The sequence below is a fragment of the Uranotaenia lowii genome, chromosome 2 (assembly GCF_029784155.1).
Source record: "Uranotaenia lowii strain MFRU-FL chromosome 2, ASM2978415v1, whole genome shotgun sequence".
NCBI classification, from domain to species: domain Eukaryota; kingdom Metazoa; phylum Arthropoda; class Insecta; order Diptera; family Culicidae; genus Uranotaenia; species Uranotaenia lowii.
Window position 1 is genome coordinate 285,870,040 of NC_073692.1, and position 17,791 is coordinate 285,887,830.

At 37.2% G+C, this 17,791-nt stretch overlaps 2 protein-coding genes across 2 annotated transcripts in view; one reads left to right on the forward strand and one right to left on the reverse strand.

The window, feature by feature from the left end:
* LOC129742753 (uncharacterized) overlaps window positions 1-17,791 on the forward strand; it is a 400,996-nt gene that overhangs the window by 91,046 nt on the left and 292,159 nt on the right. The gene's annotated exons all lie outside the window — the stretch shown is intronic.
* Window positions 8,750-10,075, reverse strand: LOC129742752 (caspase-3-like). Its single transcript, XM_055734693.1, has 4 exons — window positions 9,810-10,075; window positions 9,275-9,483; window positions 8,945-9,211; window positions 8,750-8,886 (listed from the first exon to the last, which is right to left on the reverse strand). The coding sequence occupies exons 1-4, from the start codon at window positions 10,055-10,057 to the stop codon at window positions 8,750-8,752; spliced, it is 861 nt and encodes a 286-aa protein (XP_055590668.1). The 5' UTR covers window positions 10,058-10,075.

The window sequence follows — 17,791 nt, forward strand, 5'->3', positions numbered from 1 at the left end:
TTCGAAAATATATCTTTTTATTGTCATCACAAATCGTCCAGTCATGTTCCTAAGCCCCTGTGGTTATGCATTTTTTTTAAATTGTCAACCATTTTTCCGCCCTTACTTCTTTACGAATAATCAAGTGAATATCATCCAAATTCAAATATTAGAAAAGCATTTAAAATTGCAATTGAACGAAACAACAATGAATAAAATCGGTCATTATTTGACGAAACGGCATGCATTTCACATTGAGTGTTCTGGTCGGACATTTAGTCGCCTCATTGAAACAGTGATGAATATCTCCCTTAAAAAAGTTAGCCAGTTTTTGAAGCTTAATAACTTTTTTATCTTAATATGAATTGAAATGCAACCTTCCGATGAAATATTTGTCATAGTTTAGGCTTTAAGAAAACCCGTTTTTGAAAGAATCGGTCGAAGGAGACAAAAGTTATTGACGAAAAACTGGTTTTTCGTGTTCCTCTCGAACAAAATGTCTCAAAATCCCATACAAACTTCAGGCTCGTTGAGCGACCCCTTCCCGTGGTCCGATCTGGCCAAAATTTGGCATGAGATCTTGTACTAGGCCAAGGATCAATTTTAGCCTGCAGCGTATAAATTTTTCAAAAGTCGGGTCATTTGGGGCAGTCTAGTACGCAATTATTCAAATTTTAAGACATCAGCTATGAAACTGAATAATTTAAATGATATTTCAACATGGATGCACGGAATATTTTTTATAAGTTGGTTATCCACCATGGGGGCACGGATTCACCGCAGTTTCTGCCCAAGTATGTATTCACATGCATTCTTAGAATATTAGGCTCGACAAATTTCCAATGCAAGTTTACTAACAGGTATTCTGGCATCCGTGTCTATACCGCAACTAATCGAACATTCTTATTATGCAGTCAGTAATAAGAGGAAAAACATCTTACCTGTCGGCAACTTATGAGGTTCGAACCCAAAAGGTTTTCTTGCCGATACCGGGAATCGATCCCAGCACTCCTGGCATACCAAGACAAGACTCGCGCCAGCTTATCTGCTAGACCACATCGGCGCTAAGATAGTTCAACATAGGTCCATGGAGTAGCTGCAAATTCGTCGCTGTAAATTATATAGAAATAAATAGTTTTCAACTTGCTTCAGAACACAAAATATTTTTGAGTTAGATATGATAGGTATTTGAAATGCAATATTGTTCAATCGAAAAACTTTTAAGGAAAAACAAATCAACGTGTACATTTGACAATGTTGATTCATTATTTTTATTTTCACTGTTTTCTGCCGCACGACTTAACTTGACACTCAGTCCATGATAACCGCTTTCCAAATTCTTGGATGTTGATCATTATTGAGATAAATATACGATTGCCAAAACCTGTTTTTGAATAATAAATAAAAAATATTATTATTTCAAGATATAATTGAAATATTTCTTTTCCAAGAATGAAAAAACGGAACTTAAAAAACAAATCGTTATTTAAATCATGATGTCTCGACATGGAAGACATGGTTTCAACTTTGGTTTAGTTAGGATTTAAAAAAATGCTTTTTAAAATTTTCAAAAAATTCAATATTTGATTAAAACGCTGTGAATCCGTGCACCCATAGTGAAAAACCATGTATTTAACACAAAATTTCATTTGAATCTATAAAAGTCTTTTTTCTTTACCTTTAGCATGCAAAAAAGTTGATTTTCGATAAATGGCGGAAAAGTACGCTACAAAACCTACAATATGAGGTATAATTTATGGGCAACGTATTGAAAAATTTCAGACCGATGGATGCTAGAAAATATCTACTAAAACAAAATTGAAGTGAAACCGTGCACCCATGGTCAATAGCCATAGCCATCTAACATGATTTTATAATAAGATTGATAATGTATTTTAATATTTTGATAATTATTTGAAATATTCATTTTATGACATACACGCATTCGTCAACTATGCCAAAAAGAGGTGATTCCGTGCACCCATGGTGAAAAAATATTTCAATTTTAAAACAAAAATGTTATCGAATAAATAACAAAATAATTTTAAAAGAAAAAAGTTAAAAATATTATGATATTAAAAATTTCCTCTTTACCAGTCATTTTGACTGGTCACGGTCCGAATAGGTATATTCAATTTGCTGGTCCTTCTAGTGTTAAAGGGTGATATTCATCACTATTAATGAGAAACACTGCTTCGAACATTTAGATGCAGCGTTAACAGTGATGAATATCATCCTGAAAAAAGTTACCCCATTTTTGAAGTCTAATAACTTTTTTATCATAAGTCGAATTGAAATGCAGTCTTCGGTTAAAATATTTGTCATAGTTAAGGCTCTAAGAAAACCCGTTTTCAAAAGAAATCTGCCGAAAGGGATCAAAGATATTCATGAAAAACTGGATTTGCATGTTCCTCCCGAACAAAATGTCTCAAAATCCTATACAAAATTTAGGCTCGTTGAGCGACCCCTTCCCGTAATCCGATCTGGCCCATATTTTGCATGATACCTTGTACTATGCCTAGGATCAATTTAAGCCTGCAGCGCATAACATTTCACAATTTTGAAATTTCCCATAAAAGTTTGGGGCAATCTTATGACCATCGTAAGAAAAATGCTTATTTAACCATAGAAAACAGCGATTCTATGTAAGTTACATCATTGTTTCGAGTTCAGTCACTAAAAAATGCACTGTCACTGCATTTAAAATTTTTTTTGCCGAAAGCTGAAAACCAGTCACTGTAGGGGCATAATGAAACCCCTTCCTCCCCTGGGGGCATAAGCACTAATAATCAGGGCACGATGGGCGTTTTCTGCCTGTGAAGCTAGCAGCGAATTCAACACGATGAAGTCAACTGAATAATAGAGCTACAGCTCATCTGACGATTTGGCCTATAGGCAATAGGCGCACTCGCTATCCCGCCCAAGCAACCAGAAGTCCCATAAAACAGATATAAAAAAGCTTACTCAGTCCCATCATTGATATGAAGTGCGTTCTATGCAGCTCAAAATTCAAGTTCTTATAAATACTTACAAGTTCCAAAAAAAAAAGTCTTATTGGGCTACTATACAGCTTCCAAAAAATCGTAAAATGAACAAAAAGAATTCTCTCTATCTCAATTGCACCCTTGGCATCGGTCCATAGCACCTTCTCTTGATCATTTGCTATGTTCAGTTCATCGCCAAAATGCCACACGCCGGATACCAAACTCGACAAATTGCTCAAATACTTCTTTCCTAAAATTCCTACATGTATTGCATCAGAGTGGTCACTAAAATATCAAATAGAAAAAAAAAACTTGCCATGCTTGAGGATCGAACTTTGACCTTTGTGGTGAGAATCGAACAAGCTATCACTAGACCACGCCTAGATGTTGTTGTACCTGAAACTAAAACTCGCTTGATAGCGCTTCCGCTCAACCAGGCAGGAAGCCAAGGAGAAGGCACCTCAATGCACCTTTTGTGACTTAGTTAATCCCATTTTGAGAAAATTTGTACCCTTTATGTGACCTGAGTCCTTTACAACGTACATATAAATCACTTTTGCAACTTTCAAGTTCGTTTATGAGTACGTGTAGTTCACTTATGGGAATTGAATAAAATAAGTCACATACAACGTACATATTAAACACTTTTGCAACTTTCAAGTTTATTAATGAGCACATAAAGTTCGCTCAAGGGAAATTGGCAGTTGATTCTCTTTGTCAGCCTTCATTGAAGTAAATATGTGACATTCGGCTGCTTGGGCGGTATACGATTTCTCATGCGTTAAACAGAGAAAGCATTAGCCTCCACTCCAATTTCATTCCGATCAGCTGTCATTCTTATGGAAATCTGTGTAAGAGCAAGCTTTATTCTTTTTAGCAGGCCCAAATCCAATTGGTAAGGTGTCGGAGAGATAATCAGAGGCCAAATCGTCAGAGGTAAACTAGTCAAGCTGTAGCTCTATAATTCAGTTGACTAAATCGAGTTGAATACGCTGCTACATTATACGGCAGAAAACGCTTATCGTGCCCCGATTGATAGTGCTCTATTCGCCCCGAGACAACAAATTCAATTAAAAACGCGTTTTAAAATTTATGAAAGTGAAAAAGACTGTGTACAATTCAGTGCGTACATTATGAATCAAGATGATTTAAATGTCATAAAAGCTTATTTCGTGGTGCTCAAAAGTTATAATATTTTCGTCACTTGAGAATCTAGTGGGTTTTTTTTTTAAATATTTTTGTAAAGATGATAAGGAGATTTCTTTCATGGTAAAAAATTAATACTTTAGGAAGTACGAAACAAGTCCTCTAAAACTAATTCTAGAAAATACGTACTTTTGTAGAAAAGTGGAGTGCTTATTGTGCTTCGCGTGCTTGTTATGCCCTTATCTCCCCTATGTTGTTAGTTGATTGAAAATAATGCAAACTAAACAATAATTATAATTTTAATGGCATGTGCGGCGGAATGAAAACTAGAGAGAATTTATTTTATAGAATTTGAAAGAAAGGTGGATAGACAGGCATTAGTGCGCCAATAGGAGAAAGCTTGATAGGTGTTGAAATTTTAGGCTAGAGGGCATGTTGATGAAAAGCTTCCATGAATTGCTCCCGCCTTTGCTCTGCATTAGCTAACTATACATGAGAAACCCAGAAAGAGAATTCCCATGTATAGCGAGCCCAATGGTTTGAGAGCGTGTTTTTACGCACACTTCAAACGAGCTCGTTTGGAGTTTTACGCACACTCTCTCAAACCATTGGGCTCGCTATACACAGACGGCGGCAACGCTATTCAAACCGTATGGAGCACATCTCTCAGATTTCCTCTTTTTTCCCCTCGTTTTGACAGATTTAAGCTTTTTTCCTCTTATTTAAGCTTTCGTCTCCTATGCTCTCAAGGCAAAAAAAAGCTTAAATCTGAGGAAAAAAAGCTTTAAAACGAGATTCACGAGTACATATTTAAAAGATGTTGGTCACACGATACATAGACAAATCGTGTGACGTTGCAGGGATCTAGCTATACATGGGAATTCTCTTTCTGGGTTTCTCATGTATAGTTAGCTAATGCAGAGCAAAGGCGGGAGCAATTCATGGGAGCTTTTCATCAACATGCCCTCTAGCCAGATCCCTGCAACGTTACACGATTAGTCTATGTATCGTGTGACCAACATCTTTTAAATATGTACTCGTGAATCTCGTTTTAAAGCTTTTTTTCCTCAGATTTAAGCTTTTTTTTGCCTTGAGAGCATAGGAGACGAAAGCTTAAATGTGAGGAAAAAAGCTTAAATCTGTCAAAACGAGGGGAAAAAAGGGGAAATCTGAGAGATGTGCTCCATACGGTTTGAATAGCGTTGCCGCCGTCTGCCTCTAGCCTAAAATTTCAACACCTATCAAGCTTTCTCCTATTGGCGCACTAATGCCTGTCTATCCACCTTTCTTTCAAATTCTATAAAATAAATTCTCTCTAGTTTTCATTCCGCCGCACATGCCATTAAAATTATAATCATACAAATTACGGCGATAAAAATCATATAACAAACTAAACAATACAAATTTGAATAATTTTCAAAAAATTCATTCATTTTCGAAAGGTGTAGCAAAGCACACCGGGTCAGCTAGTGAAATAAAAAGATTAGTTTGAATGGGTCGTGCTGAATGGGTCAAATACAATGAAAATAAAATTTTGTAAAATTTTAAATTAAGGATAAAAATGGATTTCAATAAGCAAGAACAGAAAAAGTTCAGCCTTCAACTTTTAATTTTCAAAAGGCTAACTGGGAGCGATATATGAATTTTATTGAACGTAATTTAGATGTAAACGTTCCATTGAATTCAATAGAAGATATTGATTTGGCTGTAGAAAATTTGACAACTTCAATAGTCAATGCTAGAGCCGCTTCAATACCTAAAGTTAAACATAAATTTAATCAACCTTTAATTGATGATGATCTTCAGTTTTTGATACGACTGAAAAACATTCGTCGACGCCAATTTCAACGAACTAGGGATCCTTATTTGAAATTAATTTATTGCGACCTTCAAAAAGAGATCAAACGTCGTTTAAATTTCATTCGTAATGAAAATTTTGCTAAAGCAGTAGAGGACATAAAACCCTACTCAAAGCCATTTTGGAAATTAACTAAAATTCTAAAAAAGCCCCAGAAGCCAATTCCTACTTTGAAAGATGGGGATAAACTTCTTTTAACTAATTCAGAAAAAGCTCAAAAATTAGCCCAACAATTTGAGTCTGCTTATGATTTTAATTTAAACGTTGTAAGTCCAATTGATGCTCAAATTTCCCTAGAATTTGATGATATTCTTTCTAAGCAAATTGTGTTTGAAAGTTCTTGTGAGACAAATATTGATGAACTTAAATTGATTTTCAAAAAATTTAAAAATATGAAAGCCCCGGGGGAAGATGGGATTTTCTATATTCTTATTAAAAAGTTGCCTGAAAGCACTTTAAGTTTTTTAGTTAAAATCTTCAATATATGTTTTCACTTGGCTTATTTTCCCAATAAATGGAAAAATGCCAAAGTAACTCCAATTTTGAAACCTGGAAAAAGTGCTTCAGAGCCTTCAAGTTATCGACCAATTAGTTTGCTTCCTTCTTTAAGTAAACTATTTGAGAGAGTTATTTTGAATAGAATGATGATTCACATTAATCAGAATTCTATTTTCCCTGATGAACAATTTGGTTTTCGTCATGGACATTCTACTACACATCAACTTTTGAGTGTAACTAATATGATTAACGCTAGCAAATCTGAGGGTTATTCAACTGGTGTTGCTCTTCTTGATATTGAAAAAGCTTTTGACAGTGTTTGGCACAAAGGTTTAGTAGCTAAATTAGCTCGATTTGATTTTCCTGTATATCTCACCAAAATTATTCAAAATTATTTGACTAGCCGAACTTTGCAAGTAAGCTATCAAAATTCATGCTCTGAAAGGATACCCATTAGAGCTGGTGTCCCTCAGGGTAGTATACTTGGGCCTATTTTATACAATATTTTTACTTCTGATCTTCCTGATGTACCAGAAGGAAAAGGTAGAAGATTATTTGCTGACGATACTTTGCTTTCAGCCAAAGGTCGAAATTTACGGGTGGTACGCAGTAGATTGCAACAAAATTTAAATTCCTTTTTGAATTACTTGAAAATGTGGAAAATTTCTCCTAACGCTTCCAAAACTCAACTTATTTTATTTCCCCATAAGCCAAGAGCAAATTTTTTAAAACCTAATGAAAATCATTCCATAACTTTTAATGGGGTTTCTTTAGAATGGTCTGATCACGTGAAGTACTTGGGACTCACACTTGATCGGAATCTTTCTTTTAAGAATCACATTGAAGATATTCAATCTAAGTGTAATAAATATACTAAATCTCTTTATTCTCTCATCAACAGGAAATCCAGGTTGTGTCTGCGAAATAAGATGTTAATCTACAAACAGGTATTCCGACCAGCGATAATGTATGCAGTTCCGATTTGGTCTAGCTGCTGCGCGACGAGGAAGAAAGCCATCCAGAGGATTCAGAACAAGGTTCTGAAAATGATTTTGCGGCTTCCACCTTGGCACAGCACCGAAGATCTTCATCGGATTGCAGGCATTGAATCTATCGAAGAGATGGCCAACAAAATCATCTCCAACTTCAGAGGCAAATCGATGCAGTCTTCCATCGCAGAGATTCGCTCTCTCTACAATTAGTTTAATTTTAGGATAGCTTTAGTTTTTAGTTTAAATTTTTTTTTTTTCACTACAGGATGTTCTCCTTTATAAAAATGCTTGATTGTGCTCAGCAAATTTAAGTCGAATAAATAAATTTTAGTGATTATTAAACTATAGGGCTCTGAAAGTTCATTATTGAACTGAACACCTAATTTAATGTATTAATGTAATATAAATGTAATGATGAATTGGTACTAATAAAGATATATCTATAAAAAAAAAAAAAAAAAAAAAAAAAAAAAAAAAAAAAAAAAAAAAAAAAAAAAAAAAAAAAAAGTTCGGTTTGAAAATAAAATATCAACAAAGTATTGTAGAATTTTAATTACAGTTCATGATAAGCATGTAGCCTATAATCAAGATTCCATTTTAGTCTCTCAGATCCAAAGGAGTGTAAGTGCATTTTTATTTGCTTTCAATAAGTTTTAGTTGTTGTTATTTTATTTTCCTAATTCAACTATTAAAACTTGTGTCGGTGATCTTAATTAATTCCAAACAATATTTTTCTTCTTCTTAGATCCTACAAACTTACCTTTGATGCATTTCGATCAAGATGAGTTTTTCTTCCACCCATTTGAAGCCAGGATTTTTCTTCCTTGGGGCTCTGCTACAAATGTGATTCTTTCCTTTCATTCCTCAACGAAGACTTGCAATGCGCAGGGAAGACGATACATAAAACATTAGGGGCAGAAGATTACGGTTGGTGTTGCAATATTTTTCCACTGGCACCGTTATTTATGGCGACCCGCCGTACATGGTGGCATGAATATTGTATGCATTTTGTTAGCATTCTTTTTTTTTGGAATGAAAAGATGTTTTTTTTCTGGGGACGTTGTTAATTTTGTATTGTTGTTAACAAAACTGAACTAAATTTGCTTTTATATATTTTAATATTTATAACATCTCGATAATACTTATTTAAAAATTTAATTTTGACTTTTTTTTGAAACTTGCAAAGAAAAATTTTTTGGTCAATGTGGATTTATCCGTTGGTGCCTGAGGAATACTTGAAAAAAATATACAAATATTAACTATCCTCTAAAACATCGCTGAGGATAAAAAACTTACTTTAGAGAAGCGAACCCTTTCCTTAACATATTCATCACCTCCCTTATTTCAGTATTAGGATTTTTGTCGAGCAATTTAAATAGTTCCTGAATAAAAAAAGTTCCCAACTTACGATCTCGGAAGAATAAAGTACCTGAAATAAAAAGTTAAATATACATAAGTTATTTTTCTTTCAAAATTTAATTTATCACCTTCATAAGTGCTGTAACATTTGAGAACATCATTTTTGTTAGTTGTAGTCGGAGTACCGTCAGTTTCCATTCGCGCATTTCCCTTACACGCCTGGATGAAAAATATTTTCGGTTTATCCTTGAGCGTTTTGTTCGACAAAATCTGCTCGACCACGTCGTTATTGAAGTCATAAGTTGCATCAGAGGCATAGATACGCCCATTGGTGTCGCCGTGGCTCATTATTATCACAATCAAACATGAGTACTTGGAAAAATTCTTTTTCCTGACTGAAAGATATTTAGTATTTAGAGAGAGAATTAAAATGTATTAATTTACAATGAATCTCATACTATTCTTCATCTTTTCTTTCAGGTCTTTCACCGTAAGATCAGCTTTGAGTTTCGGGATTGTGCGATAGTTAGAAAAAAAGTTTTTGAGAAGTTCCACATCTGTTCTGTTGCCCTCACGGTGCATTTTTTTGTCTTTGAACTTTTCGTTGTGAACAATCAGTACGTAAGCATCATTCTTGCCCAAATCGTAGCTTTCTGTCATGCGGTTCCTGTACATAATATAAATTAATGTTTTTAAGCAGTTAAACTAGTGTTTGAGTAGTCGAATATTTAAGCAACGGTATTTACGGCCTTTTGTGGTAATTTTGATACTGAGTCAGTCTTGCAAAATCTAAGTTCTCAGAAATTAATGGTACGACAAAAGGCTTCTGCGTCAGAAGTTCTGACCTACGGCAATCTGCCCATACTCTTATCTCTAAAATGTATCTTATCTTATAATGTTGGCTTTGAATATGCACTTAGTAGGCGATCTGATAATGTCATGGAAAAATTGTTTTCAGCAAAGGGATTATGAAATAACTTAAAAACAACTTACTCTTCTTGATTGATCATAGGAAAAGATCTCATTGGCCAAGTACCGTTGGATGTTCCTGGTTGGGTATTATCATTGATGATACTTTGTAAGGAACTCCTTGGAGAAACACGTAATGATCTATATCCAAAACTTTGTCTAGTAAAACTATGTGTTTCGATGGTAGTTTGTCTTTCATAGCACATGCGAGTTTCTGTTGTTACATTTGACGTTGAACGTGTGATGTTTTTCCTAGATGTTCCACCAAACATATTAACAAATTAAATTCAGTTTTTATTGAAAATATATGATTCACTGAAAGCCCTTCAAACGTAGCAAAAAAAACTTGAAAGCTGTAAAACAGTCTTTCCCAGAAGAACGGTGGAATGGAATAAGATTGGATGGTGTCGGTTTGCCAACTTACCTTTTTTGACGTTAGTCTGACATTTGACATTTCGGACTTTAGGCTAACAACCTACACCCAAAATTCAGCCTCTGTGCCAATGGCGTGTAGTCAATTACATAGCATCATTGGTACAAGAAGATAACGCGACCGGTGCTGATTCGATTTGCTCCCACTGGCATTAATCTCCCAAGTTAACCGAATTGCGTATGTCTGAAAGAAACAAAATAAAAACGTTTGCACGTCCCTCCCTATCGCATCACAAGACGAAGAAGGATGGAAATAAATACCGGCCAACACCAGGCAGCCAGCGAACCGAGCACTGTGCGTGTGAATGTAGCAAAAGCAACAACAAAAATATCCTTCTAATTCAATCCACTGGCACCGGCAAACCACGGCCAAGCTGTGCATGTGTATGCAGTAAAAGCAACAAAAAAAAAACATTCCTTCAATTCACCGGCAAACAACCACGCACCGGCCAAGCTGCCCGGCTTTAGCATCTGTGTATATGTAGCGTGTGTATGTAATAGCAGGCGGTAAGCAAACACAGTTCTCATTCAATGGGTTTCCCGTTTCCTTTACTCCCGTTCCCTCACCCGTTTCCATAACAAAACAAGCTGCCCGGCTTTGGCAGCAGTGTATATGTAGCGTGTGTATGTAATAGCAGGCAGTAAGCAAAGCACAGTTCTCATTCAATGGGTTTCCCGCCGCCGGGAAGCCGCCGTTGTGCGTTTTTTTCGATTGATCGGTGACAGAAAGCCTATGACAAATATCCCTCGTCCTGCATGAAGCTTGAATAGTACACTGGTTAAAATGCCGGTCTGGCAAGACGCTATGATTGGTAATTTGAGTTCGATTCTCACTACGGCGCCGTGGTTTTAATTTTTATTTTTTTTGTTTCTGGGATGAATTATCCAATAGGAATAGGTTTTTCTTGTTTCGCTTGAATGTAGTGGTCATCATTTTGGTTGGGAGCCGAGTCCTTATGCCAGTTACGGTTTTTCAAACATACCGTTTTCGGCACAGTGCACATTTCAGCGCATTATCGGCACAGAGATATGCTAAATAGGCATTGGATTTTTGCAACCTCTTCTATGGGTGTACTGTTCCCGATTTAAAATTGTTACGGAATCCGAAAGAAATGACCGACCTGGAACTTTGGCGACGACTTTTAGCATGAAAACACGGACACGAATTGGAACTTGGAATGTTTTAACCCTTGCCCAACAAGGCAAACTGGAACAACTTGCTAGAGAGGCTAGCCGCCTCAAGCTTGAAATTCTGGGACTGAGCGAAGTCCGTTGGCCTAATACTGGAGAACACAAGACACAATCCGGGCAAGTCCTGCTTTACTCTGGCATACGAGGAGAACATGCTACTCGGGAACGAGGAGTTGGTTTCCTGTTAAGCCCGCAGGCCTACGCTGCCCTCATTAGATGATAACCGATAAACGAAAGAATAATCGTAGCCAGATTTAGAACACGGGTTAGAAACCTTACAATGGTCCAGTGTTATGCGCCAACTGACGTTGCCGATTTGCAGGAGAAAGAGCTGTTTTACAGTCAATTGAACAGCGTGGTTGAGAGAATTCCGAAGGGTGACATTCAAATCCATTTGGGCGACTTCAACGCAAAGATTGGCTCCGACAATCAGGACCTTGAGCGCATCATGGGGCGCCATGGCCTAGGACAGATGAGCGAAAACGGAGAGCTGTTTGTAGAATTTTGTGGCAACAACAACATGGTGATCGGTGGTTCGCTCTTCCCTCATCGACCAGCCCATAAGGTCACTTGGGTATCCCGAGATGGCCGAACAGAAAATCAAATTGACCATATCTGCATCAGCCGAAAATGGAGAAGGAGCCTTCTTGATGTCCGCAACAAGCGAAGCGCAGACATTGCATCTGACCATCACCTCGTCCTTGGCGAGATACGACTGAGAGTTGCACGTGTCCAACGGCGCGAGGAGAAAGTCGGGTGTCGATACGACGTCCGCCGGTTGGAGAATCCAGAGGTGAAAAGGGCATACGTTGAACAGCTAGAATCCCGAGCCTCGGAGCTGCCGACAGACGGAACAGTCGAAGAACAGTGGTGTGGAATCAAGAATGCCTTTATCACGACGAGCCATGGTACTCTCGGTAAAGTTTGTGGAAGAAGGAGTGAATGGATGTCGGATGAAACTTGGAGGATGGTCGATGATCGGAGAAAGGCGAAAGTCGGAATTGAGCAGGCATGTACCGGGTCAGCCAAAGCAGCCGCCTGCTTACGATATGCGGAGCTGGAAAAGGCAGTTAAACGAGCTTGTAGACGAGACAAGAGAGCCTGGACAAACTCCCTAGCCGAAGAGGGAGAAAGAGCCGCCGCCAATGGAGATATCCGATTACTTTATGACATCTCTCGCCGCCTCAGTGGTGCAAGGACTAATGCAAGAATGCCGCTAAAAGACCGAGCAGGTCAGCTGCTGACAGATCGAACAGATCAGCTCAAACGATGGACTGAGCACTTCGAACAACTCTTCCGAGTCACGAATAGCGATGGCCAACAGAATCTGCAGCTCGAAGCGCCAACAGTAAGTCGCATAAATGGCGTCAACTCGGAAGCGCCCTCGCTGGCTGAAATAGAAGCGGCTATCAAAAACATGAAATCCAACAAAACACCTGGGATCGATTGCATCCCTGCTGAAATGCTGAAAGCCGACCCTGCCCTATCAGCACAAATGTTGCACCGTCTTTTCGCTGACATCTGGGATACTGCAACATTCCCGGCCGACTGGATGCAGGGTATCCTCGTAAAGGTCCCGAAGAAAGGAGACCTGACAGAGTGCGGTAACTGGCGAGGCATAACGTTGATCTGTACAACCCTCAAAGTACTCTGCAAAGTGATCCTGAACAGGATCCAGGAGAAAATAGACGCTACACTCCGACGGCAACAAGCTGGATTCCGATCTCGACGATCATGTGTGGACCACATCACAACGCTACGAATCATACTGGAACAAATCAACGAATTCCAGGACTCTCTTCTGCTGGTGTTCGTTGATTTCGAAAAAGCATTCGACCGACTTAACCATGAGGCATTTTAGTGCAAGGTCTTGCACGACGGTGTCTTGTCCGAACCAATCCCGGTAACTGCTGGAGTGAGACAAGGATGTATTCTATCACCGCTACTTTTTCTCATCGTAATGGATGAGATTCTGATTGGATCGATTGACTGTGCACCGAACCGAGGATTGCCGTGGAATCCTTTAACAATGGAGCAACTGAACGACCTTGACCTGGCAGACGATATTGTTTTGCTCGCCCAAACACAACCAGATATGCAGAGTAAACTCGACGACCTCACCGAAAGTTCCAAGGCAGCAGGTCTCAAAGTCAATGTCGGAAAGACCAAGTCGATGGAGATCAACACAGGAAATCCCTCCAGTTTCGTGGTAGCTGGGCAACAAGTTGAGAAAGTGGAGTGCTTCCAGTATCTTGGTAGCCAGATTACGCCTGATGGTGGTACCAGAAAAGACATCGAAACACGGATCAGAAAGGCCCGATTTGCGTTTGCGAGTCTCCGAAACATCTGGCGGTCACGCCAGATCTCTCTACGAACAAAAATCCGAATCTTCAACTCAAACGTCAAATCCGTATTGCTGTACGGGTGCGAAACTTGGTGCACATATGCGGTAACGACGCGAAAACTGCAAGTATTTGTAAACCGCTGCCTGCGGAATATCATCCGCGCTTGGTGGCCTGGCAACTGGATCTCGAATGAGGAACTACATCGCCGGTGTCATCAAAGGGCGCTAGAAATCGAGAATCGAGAACGTAAGTGGAGATGGATTGCGCACACGCTGCGAAGGAATGAAAACGAGATTTGCAGAGAGGCGCTAGATTGGAATCCAGAAGGTCATCGAAGAAGAGGCAGACCCAGAAATTCGTGGCGGCGAAGCCTAGCCGCTGAAATCCGAACTGTCGACGAGAATCTTGACTGGGACCAAGTGTAAACGCTGGCTCCGGATCGTCAACAGTGGAGGTCTTTTACCATGGCCCTATGCACCGGAGGATCGGCGCGGGATCATTAAGTAAAAAAGTGACATTTGAAGAGTTAGTATGCGAGGGATTCGATTATCGAGAATTAACCCATTTTACACGGTTATCTTCGAAAAATTTATGGTACTCACTTCCATAAGCAGATATGAAATGAATCGCTACTCGCATAGGTTATCAACTCAAACGAATTAAGCTTACCCAGTCAGTGTAACCTTCCATTTAAGTATTTCAAACTTCAGTTCAGCAGTCCAAAAAATCGAAAAAACTACTTTTGTTGCCTCTTATTTAATGGTTGCTGGAAAAAATAAAAAATAAACTCCGAAACCTCACAGAATCGAAACAAGCAAAAATTGCTATAATGTTTGGTAAAAGCTTCATTAAAGCTTTGGTGTCCGAAATTTTAAAGCACAATCATTTTATCGAAGTTTAAAAATTTGTTATGATGACGTTTCTAGGACTGGGCCCATTAGAATGCGCTTTAGCTTTTTATGAAGATTAATGCTATATGTAGTCCTAACGAAATTTTGCTGACCATAAATAATAAAGCTAAAATTGTTACTTGGGATGTGATTTTGAGCATATAAAAGAACGAGGAAAAAAATGAAACTATATTCGGTTTCTTGGAAAATATTTCATATCCAAATGGTGTCCATCTTGTCGATGTATAAAATTAGTATTCGATGAATTAATTTTGAAGTTAAAATAGTTCGTTTCAAACTCTGTTCTTGATCAGTTGAACTTCTTAACGAAACCCCATGTTAAAGACGATGTAGGATTTGTGTGTGCAATTCTCAGGTAAAACACGGAAATGAAAAAAAAAACCTTTTTTTAATATTTTATCTGCCAATTCTATTCAGCTGTAGCTTCGGGTGAACAGTAGAAATCAAAAGTTAAAAATCGATGATTTTCAAAAATTCAACAAATTTTCAACATAGGCTTTGCTGTTATTCGCAAAGATATGAACGATCGAAATTTCCATCTTTGATAGAACCTACTGTTCCTATTTTGGCATTGACTGGTGCCTTTTATTGGACCTAGATCTGAAATTCCTATAAAAAGTATGATTTTTGAAAATGAATTAACAAACTCATTAAAAATGTAATCTTTTATCAAATATTATCATCAAAAATTATTACTAGAGATGCACCGAATAGTGGTATTCGGCGAACGGCCGAATACCGAATATTGACCTTTTCAACTATTCGGTCAAACGAATATTCGGCCGAATATTCGGTCGAATACCCTATTGAGTTTTTAATGAAAAAAGCAACTTTAGCGCTTATTTCAATGCTTTCAATTTCTTCCATATAAAAGCCTCTCATGTTTTTAGTCGATTATTTTCAACCAGGTGATATTATGGGATGATGTATTATAGATGTGTTATAGATGTATTATAGATGTATTATAGATGTATTATAGATGTATTATAGATATTTTTAAGTAGGGGTCTTACTGATTTTAAAATGTCACCAATAACTTGAAAAACATCAAATGATTAGTCGCTTCTAGGGCGTTTACCCCCAAAGAGATTGCGTTCCTGTGGAATCTGGGACAAAACATATCGAAACATGACCCAAGCTATTTGAATCTATGATATTGAATTATATGAAGGTCGAATTTGAGATGATATCTTCAAAAAGGTTGCTAGAAAGAAAGATGCTTTTTAACCTTAAGCTTACCACACTTTCAACCACACGTATCCACACGGTCAGGCATTCAAAACGATTTTTGAAAAAAAATATTTAAAAAAGCAAAGCTTATGTTTATTTTGAAACTTTTGAAAAATCGTTGTTTAATACAAAATTTTAAACTTTTAGTAGAGAAATTTTAGTTTTTTGTTTGATTTAGCAAATATTCTGACAAAATTCGGGAAGTTTTAAACAATATCTGGACATCCCGGATAGATTTGACTTATCTGGAATCTTTACTGGATTCATGGTCAAGCCGGAATATATCCAGAAAATCTGGAAAAAAAACTAAAATCGAAGTATAAAGCGATACTTGTCAGCATTCTCCTGTACGATCTACAGTGAAAGATACGACGATACACCTCTGATGTTTTGGTAAAAACATAAGTTTTCAATGATTGTGTAGTTTTTACAACATTACTTTTTAATATTTTATAAATTATTCAAAGTCATTTGAAGATTTTACAAGTCTGTAGTATATATTCGGCCTATTCAGCCTATTCGGCCTATTCGGCTTAATACTTAGCTCAACTATTCGGTAAGCCGAATATTCGGCTTAACGGGTTTTTGGAGGTATTTGGCGCCGAATACTCGGCCGACCGAATATTCGGTACATCTCTAATTATTACAGCTTTTTAACAAATAAAAACACTTAAATTTCTGTCTTTAATATCATATACATTTTCGCTCTCCATTAGTTCTATCAGCAGAACAATATCTGATACTTATTTGTGTTTACTAACTTGTTGTTTATTTGCTTAAGAGGGTCGAACAATTTCAAAAAATCGATTTTTTTTATTTTATTTGCTTATAGTAAAACATTTCAAGAATGTTGTGTCAAACTTTCATGTCAATCGAAGCAAAACTGAAGAAATTATAGGCCTTTATCTCCTCTTATCTAATAATGTAAGACTTCAAACGCTGAAACTTCAAACGCGTTTTTCTCGAAAGCACATTTTAAAAATCAGTAAACATCGTCATTTGAAAACTACTTCACCGATTCTTTTCAAATTTGGAACATATTTTCTACGTATAAAAAATGGCAGATTTTTTACTGAAAAATCGTAGTTTTTACTTGAAACAGCCACAAAATTTTCATAAATTTTTTTTTAAGTTAAATAAAATGTTGCTCTGATTTTTTGACTTCAGATGATTCTGTGCTGAGATACAGTGTCCACCGCAAATCCTGTTTTCTAAAAGGCATCCTCGAAAATGCTCCGTCCCCGGCTCATTTTTCAATATTTTTCTACGAAAAAATTACTAAATGTTCTTTTAACAATGCTTTGTATAATGCAAAAAATTTAAATACATTTGTTTTAACGAAAGTTCTAAAAAAAATTCGTGAAAATGGTGTTTTTTTTACCCGTTGGACCCTACTCCCCCCTTAAAGCTGTCAAAAACTGCTAGAAATGTTCAATATTGGTTCTGAATTGTGTCCCAATTTAAAATTCACACCTTTGTTGAATGTTGAAATTGTGTTTTTTTTTATATTTGGCCAATGTATGAGTAAATCTTCATGAACAATTTGATGACTTTTCTGAGCCAACAGCTCGCATGCCACATTTGATACATCGTGGTAAATTTTAAATGATTTTATTAAGGACCTTCCCCGGAACATCCAGACGAGACTTTCAGGCTAAATTTCTGTTTAGTTTAAATACTTGTCTCATCGTCCATTAATCAGCAACCGGAAAAATCCGCTCTTACATAGTAGGGGAGAGTGGGGATACTTGATCCCCTTTTCTTATTTTCACCATATCTTTTTGGAAAAATTTAGCAACTCGCCGTCTTTGACATTTTCTGACAGCGTGTAATTTCAAGTTTTTATGCTCCAAAAATTAGAACGATACTTGAACCCCTTGATGAACTAGAAGCATTT

Bases quoted from the DNA above. Each gene is read 5' to 3' on its own strand.
- LOC129742752 (XM_055734693.1), bottom strand. From the start codon at position 10,057: ATGTTTGGTGGAACATCTAGGAAAAACATCACACGTTCAACGTCAAAT. The intron at 9,212-9,274 runs GTATGAGATTCA...AATATCTTTCAG, and splicing joins GAAAGAAAAGATGAAGAATA to TCAGGAAAAAGAATTTTTCC. The intron at 8,887-8,944 runs GTGATAAATTAA...TTTTTATTTCAG, and splicing joins ATGTTACAGCACTTATGAAG to GTACTTTATTCTTCCGAGAT.